General features: G+C 45.1%; 1 protein-coding gene across 1 annotated transcript; it reads left to right on the top strand.

The window, feature by feature from the left end:
• The first annotated feature begins 770 nt into the window (after nt 1-770).
• On the top strand, nt 771-2,642 carry LOC146180542 (neprilysin-1-like). Its single transcript, XM_084577769.1, has one exon. It carries the CDS (start codon nt 771-773, stop codon nt 2,640-2,642), a length of 1,872 nt encoding a protein of 623 aa, XP_084433895.1.
• The last annotated feature ends 5,403 nt before the right edge of the window (nt 2,643-8,045 follow it).

Genomic DNA, 8,045 nt, shown 5'->3' on the forward strand with positions numbered 1-8,045 from the left:
CATGAAATTAAAAAACTGCTTAGAAATATTTCGGTTTTATGTATTCCTATTGGCGCTAACCCTATTTTTCACCCCAGTCGGCTGCGACGCCGCGAGCGCCCCCTTTGTTTGTAAACACAGTGTTGGTCTATAAAACCAGATGTTTTCGTTTAGTTCAGAGCTGTCATATGGTAGCGATATAACTACGGGCTTGTGTTACTTAACATACTATATAAAACGTCTCGTCTCGTAGTACTAAAGTAAAAATATTCGCAGATAACGGAAAATGGCAAAGCCCCTATTTTTGCAACTATTCTGGTGTTCTTTTCCAGTATTATTCCACGTACTTTGTCAGTCACTAATTCTGTTAAAATAAAGGACAGGATTACATGTTCTTGAACATATAAAGCATTTTGTAAACTACAGCAGAGGTAATATGCCCAGTACATTGATTTAATTCTTGTCCCCTCCTGCCAAGGCCCTTCACTGGGCCTGCAGAATGCTCAAATAAATAAATAAACTTCGGGAGTTTTGAGGTAGCAGCAAAGAATATCTCTTGCAGGAAGCGGCGCCAGGATCAACATTCTGGTAACAACATGCTTGCTTTCCCAAGTCCCATTGTAATATTCTGAAGTGCGTCCCCATATAATTAAATGGGATTTAAATGAGACGTTAAGAGATATTATTCTTGTTTCAAAGGGCTAAATTTACACCGTAAACTTCGTTTTTTTACTTTCTTGCAGCTCAGTCCAACCAGAAAATGTGTTGCCGCAAGGAGCGTGTTTCTGGCAATGGTGTTGCTCTTCGCAGTAGTCATCATCATAGTGATCGCCTTGACATTCCGGACCGAGCCCGCGATTCCGAAGGGGAAGCCGTACTGCGACACGATTCACTGCCGACTACACGTGAATGTTCTGATGTCTCGTCTCAACAGGAGTATCGACCCGTGCGAGGATTTTTCAGCGTATGTCTGCTCCAGTTGGTTTCCTACTAGGGATAAGCGAGTGCACGTGAAGACTCCCGTCGACGAGGTTACATTCTCGCGGCTGGCAGACTTCACTACCATGCTCGTCCACGGCACGCAAAAGATCCAGGCGGGTCAGAAGGCTCTCAACATGTACAATGCCTGCATGAGCACAAATGACCACGGTGGCGCCTACCTGCCGGAGTTCAAGAAGCTCATGAGGGAAATGAAGCTCAGTTGGCCTGAGCCGTCGCCAGAGGACGCCGACCCTCTAGGTGTCATAGTTGCACTCTCACACAAGTGGCGAATTGATTTGTGGCTCGATGTCCATGTGCTACCTCTGCCAGCTCACAAAAAATGGCGCCTCGGCTTCGGTCCTGCGCAACCGATACCTGTTCTTCTGAACCAGTACGAGTCTGTAAAGGAATTTAGAAGCTACACTGAGTACTGGATGGGTTTCCATAGAGACCTTAGCCCTAATAACTCGAGCACTGCGGACGCATCGACCCTAGAAGATACAATCAATGACTCTCGCATCATGGATGCAACTGTACTAATCCGCCTGGGTGAACTCATCTTCACCCGATTAAAAACCCCGGTCGCCTTTCGACTCGAAAACATCGGTGATTACTCGAAACCCATTACTTCAGACATATGGGAAAATCTCCTCCTGAATATTATAAAAGTGGATCCTCCGTTGGGTGTCAGTGATGAAGTTGTCCTCAAAAACAGGAACCTATTAAAGACTATCGGTAGCTTCCTCAGCGAGTATCGCGAATCTCGACTTCTCCGCCAGGTTTCTTGGACATTTGTTCAGTTGTACGCACCCATAGCTGAACCCCGCATGCTGCTGAGACATTTTGGCGAAATTTACAAGGTTAACATCTACAAGTCCACTTACTGTGGATTACAAGTTGAATCGACATACAAGGTGCTGGTGCTCTCCCTAGAAATGTCCACCAGCAAGACAAAAAAGGACCAGGATCTTATTCGGACCAGGTTCCAAGGACTAGTATCGGCTGCTATCAAGAAAGTCGAGAATTCATCGTGGATAGACGAACATGGCAAGCGTGTCATCAGTGATAAGATTAAGTCGGTCAATATAAGGGCGTGGCCTGATAAGGAGCTGGTGAGTAACCAGATTCTCGAGGAAATTTACAAGGATTATCCGAATAAGGCGGAATCGTACCCTGCGCTCTGGATGCAAGCAAGAAGGACCATACGAAGTGGAATGGAGAAAGTGCGCCGCATTGAAGATTCCCAGGCGTATTACGAAGCGCGTGTCTTACCACCGAACTTCGCACCGTCCTATCCCGAATATGACTATGTATCAGGCCGCCTACAGGTCCCAATATATCTGCTCAATCCGCCGTTGTTCTACAGTGAAGGAACAAATGCCATGCTATTCGGCGGTTTGGGATACTTGCTCGCTTTGGAGCTGGCTAAGACCTTTGATGAAACTGGCACTCGCTGGCTTCCAAATGGCACAAGTGTTGAGAGTATTCTCTCTAAAGAGTCTAAAAAAGCTTTTCGAGAGCGGGACAGCTGCCTCCAAACACACGGAAGCGTGTTTCCTGAATTACCGGCGCTTGAAATCGCGTACGCTGCATTGCAAGAGGCTGATAAGGGCGGCAGTGTTAACCTACCTGTCGGCGAAGACCTGCCACCTCTAAATGCCTTCTTCATGACCATCTGTTAAATGGCCTGCTCTGCACCCGACTTCCAAAGCTCCTACAGTGCGAACGGCAACAAAATTGCTCGCAACACTGCTTCCTTCGCGAGGTCCTTCAACTGCACAGCTGGAGCTAAGATGAACCCTGAAAAGAAATGTGCTTTCTTCACATAACCGAAAGATTACTACAGTGGTTCACGAATGTGCTCCCGTGACTGCTATCCGCCAAAACATTTTCGACAGATTCTCACACCCTTCTTTACTTACAGTCCGCTAGACCTTCATTTCCCTTGTCATTTCTGTTTTTAGTTAGACACCAGCTTTTCTGATCGCTTGTACTATTTCCAGTAATTTTTATAGGTCACATGCTTCATAGAAGAGTAATCTAGTCATCTTATTACCATGTAAAACAGTTCCGCCAATCAACACGGTGCTTTCATTTTCCTACTGTGCGCAATAGCTCAGGAGCATTGTGAAGGCTACAACCTACTTTGTAATATTCAGATAAGATGGTGAGAGTCCTCGCTATGCAATTTGTGTCAGAAGGGAGCGTGTTTCCCTGATTCGTGCGACAAGGACATCATTGCAACAGTTTTGTTCGTGGGAGGCCTTTTGCACACACTTTTGCTGTGGCTATGGTTGCAACTTTTCACATAACCCTCGAGAACTCTGGAGGAGTTTTATTGTTTTTTTTCTTGTCCTTCTTTATCGCGCCTGTATTTGGGAGGAAGCACCAGGTCGCCGCTGATCTCGGTCTATGAACACACTCAAGGAAGTGTGGTGGACGTTTTTCTATACACGAGTTTTTCGTATATTAAGTTTTGATGTGTTTTCTATTTCGTTTCTTTGAATGCATAAATGATGACTAAAGCAATGAATTTGCATGCAAATATGTTTTGAGATTTCAGTGCATAAAAATTGTTAGGCATTGCAATAATTGTTTTATTTATACCAACCATTGGCCCTCAATTTATGCTCTTCTCAACTAGCCCTTGTCCTACAACTCCCATTGATGTCATGAGTCCGGTTGTTTGCTAAAGTGACGCACCCGAGAACGACCTCGTCGGGTGACGCAGTGGTGACGGCCCTTGCCTACTGTTCCTAATGATACGGAATCGAATCTTGGTTTCGAGGCCGCTTTTCGATGGAGACGGAAAGCAAGGCGCCCGTGTGCTTGCGATGCTAGTGCATGTTACGGAACCCCAGGTGGTCGAAATTTCCGGAATCCTACACTGCGGCGCCTCTCATAGCATGCATCACTTTGGGACGTAAAACCCCGCAAACCACACAACACCTGAGAATAAAAACACCGAAGCCTCTTCACCATCAAGATCATCTGTATAGGCCTGCAGTTCACATGTACTGAAGGACCAACAGTTCCGCTGGAAAGGCACTGACGACGAAATGTCAAGATCACACCTGTTTTTCTCCAACAATTGTTAGCGATGATTTGTAGTCTTGCAAAATTCTATTAACGAGAAATCCACATGCTTGATTGTGATGGTAAGACGACATCGCAGGGCCCATAACGACTAGACCTGCCCGTTGGTATCAATTCTTTCACCACTTTTACTCCATAAATTCAGTATCCCATTTAACCTATATAGACCCTCAGTCAGTGGAACCTTTAGATAGCTACTGCAGCAATCACATCCGTATGCATACACTGAGGGCGTCAATTTGTAGAGGCATCAATGAAATACAAATTAAAATCCTTATTACAGTAATTCACTCTGGCGTTATCCTTTCCAATATCTAAGAAATCGATCTCTGATGACACACTGGATGATTGAAAACTAAATCTACACAAAATCTCTACAATTGTCAATAATTACCGCATCATATCTCTATGGGGTACACAAATCAAATTTGCTTAACACAGCATCGAACCATGCGTCGCATAAAAATATAACCTGAAACAAATCCTCTTTAATAAATCAATATAATTGGAGACAATTTTTCTGTAATGCGCATTTAAATGAACAGGGTTTTCAGGCTGACTGTAGTTCCTGGACTACTGACAGCATTTCGCTCTCTACCCGCAATAGAGAGTTCTAGGACTGCGTAGTGTGCGTTACGTACGCATAACCTGCGTTCCCTGCGGAAAGCAAGGACTTGCGTTGCTTATGTGCCACAGAGAGTTGTACTTGTAATGAAGCCCACGCGTACGCGAGATTTGATGATGAGTTGCGGCTGCACCCTTTGTGTCGGGTGGGCTCAGTAATGTGCCCTAGCCGGGTGAAATACAGAAACTAAAAAGGTAAGAGAAAAATTGCTGCCCACGATTACGTTACTTCCTAATGCGAAATTTGGGCGCAGCTTATCAGCTGTTTCACCTTTTCGACAGACTGGGGCGAAGATTTCGAGCAAGACACGTATGTACAATTCAAGACAACTTTTTTTTTTAATTTTTCGCACGTATTCCTTCAAGAAACACTCCACTAACAGTTCTTGGCTGTCATGAAAGAAGCTTTGTGGTCGGAGAAAAGAAGAGAGCAATTGGAGTTATCGGAAGGTTGCGGGAAACAGCACGTGGGCTCCTAGGAACGTTGCGCGACGAACAGATAGCAGCGACAGCGAGTGAAGCGAGTGAGAACGGAATGCACGCACTGTAATCTGCTGACAGCGAGCCGGCGTTTCGGCAACCGGAGAGCACCCTCGCCGCCACGCAGGAAGAGGGGGGACTCCCTCCTCTTCTTTCTGCATGGCGACGACGGTGTTATCTTTCTTCCCCAATTTCTCTTCTGACAGCACGAGGCAGCGGAGGTGGCTCAGCTACAGAGCCAGTAGCAGGCTCGTGCATTTTTTTTCCTTCTTCCTACAGCCACAACAACGCAGTCACGTTGTCTTGACTCCCTAGCGGCCGCAGCTGCATCAGTCATTCGCTGCTAGGGCTGCCTCCGGTGACCCCCCACCGCAATCCCTTCCTTTAATTGCCATTAATTTCCCAGTTATGCTTTCTCATTAATATAATTAACATCCTTTACTAGCCTTTCGTTGAACAATCGTACAGCGCTGGAATTTGTGACTGTCCTCAGTTGCGCGCAGTTAACCAGTTAAAAGGCTGACCGCCGAAGAATTGACGCGGTTTGAATTGCGGTACTGGCGAAGACACTTGAGAGTTCCTTGGACTGCCAGAAGATCAAATCAGTCGATATTGTCGACCATAAACCCTGACTGCTCATTGGAGGGTCAAATTCTAAAGTTAAAGCTCAGCTACTTTGGTCATCTGATGAAAAGAGAGGAGTCGCTGGAGAAAGATTTGATGTTGGGAAACGTTGAATGTCGCCGGAGAAGGGGTAGGCAGCGAACGCGATGGTTAGATGGCATCCTCGAGGCACTGCAAAAGAAGTTATGTGATGTTAGGAAGATAGTGAGAGACCGGAAAGCGTGGCGTGATATGGTCCATATAGAGTCACGAAGAGTCGGACACGACTGAACGACTGAACTCAACTGAACTGAACCTATTCAGAGTATAAGTGGTTTATTTTATATTTATTTTGGGGACATCAAGGGCCCTTCTCGGCATAACATAAATGCAAAAATCTTCAAGCTGCGCCATAAACACAGCGTTAAGCTTTCTCAATAAAGAAGGCCGTGTCAGGCTGTTAAACAACATAGGCAAAATAAATGTTCGAATAGGAGAAAGCTAGGAAGCCGGGCACATATTATACAAGAACAAAATACTGGGAACCACTACAAACACTGAGCAAAATACATGCTTGCAAAGTGGAGAAATGCATCATAACTTGGGCTGGAATATTAGGCATGGTACATTTAGAAGTCAATAGTATCATAAGCGGAAATTTTCAAACCACATTACACTAAAGAGAAAAATTACGAATTGAAGATGAAAGATATTACGTAATATTAGACGGGAGATGCAATTAAAAAAGAAAGAGATGTTAGGAAGGTAGGGTCAGATTTCGTGCCATACACTTCGGAAACCATGCGGAGAGAGCAAAAGAAAGGAAAGATTCTTTTCAATGATATCAGGAAGTTATTAAAGGCCGTGGAACTCGATTCATAGGCGTGGTAGATGGGCTTCTTAAAATAATGCCGAACCTCAAGCAATACAATACTAGATGGCAGTAAGTTTAAGCTTTTTACACACAGTGTCAAATAGGTATATTTCTGTTTCACTGAAATCAAGTGTACATTTTTGGCGTGGCTAAAAAAAGGAGAAGATGTAACACGTTTGAACGAAATGTCACACTTTGGAGCGAAAGGTACACAAACATGTCTAAACCGTTTTCAACTACACGAAAGAATAGTTAAAAGCCTGAATCGTATGCAAATGCTAGTGGCGGGGATTTAATGGTGACTGTATATCTGTGTGGCAAAACTTGTACATATAAAATATGTTGACATAACAAACTGCGCGGCAAACTATTCAAAGCAGGAGGAACTAAAGAGGAGACCCTTGTACAGATACCGTGAATGCATTGGGCATGGCGGCTGTTATGTGAACTTGATGCGAGCGCTCACAGATCTGCCGATCATCAGATTTCGTATCGTATGCGGAATACCCTAAATGCGCGAGCGTAGTTGCATGACGTGGGCAACAAAACTTGATGAGTTTATAGCTGTACACTACTAAACTCTATGTCAACCACCGGGCTATGATCAACATTTGTCTTGGGCATGGATAGGGACAAACATTACTAGGCCAATTGGAGGCAGTGCTTGGCTTCTTAAAGCGATGTTTTATATTTATACCTGGTCGTCAATAATGTCATGCAGCTTTATAATGTGTGTTGTGACCGTGCATGGTCCGCGCTTGCGCGCACCATTGTGCGCCTGTGGGCATGGTATTGATATGTGCTCTTGGTGCAAGGGCTCTAAGTGAGCCTGTTCCCATGAATCGTTTTGAGAGCATGCTTTGCTTTGTCGTGACCCTGCAACTGCCAATTTGGCCCTGTTAAGGGAACGTCAAGAAAAATACAAAGAAACGTCGCCCTGTTAGAAATAGCCGGAAGTGCTTTTGTTCAACTGTTCACCCTTCCCGTCGAGAGGCGCTATTCTCAAGTGAGGAATTCCTATTGTCCAAAGGAGACAATCAGAGTGACACGTCCGCTGACGTACAGGAGAAGAAAGGAGCATGAGGATTACGGCCATTAGAGCTCTGATTTCCCGGGAATGCAGGAAAGAGTTGCAATTGCCATAAAGGGACAATGCTGGGAGCAGTATTCGTGGCGCGCACGTACACTTGGGTTTCTGAGAAGGAAATCCGCTTGCCGGAACCAACCTAGCAAATCTTTGCAGAAGAATCAAAATTTACCTCCTCGCCGTTCCCAAGCTCTACCCGCCAACAAGTGACCACGCCCGACAGAAACAATACTGGACCAGTCAGTGCATCAGACCATCTGTGCAGTGATGTGATCAATTGGTTTCCGATAACTAAGGGTTGTGCCCTGGAACTGATTGGTC

This window comes from Amblyomma maculatum, chromosome 8, assembly GCF_055883805.1.
Source record: "Amblyomma maculatum isolate TAMU_Amacu chromosome 8, ASM5588380v1, whole genome shotgun sequence".
NCBI classification, from domain to species: domain Eukaryota; kingdom Metazoa; phylum Arthropoda; class Arachnida; order Ixodida; family Ixodidae; genus Amblyomma; species Amblyomma maculatum.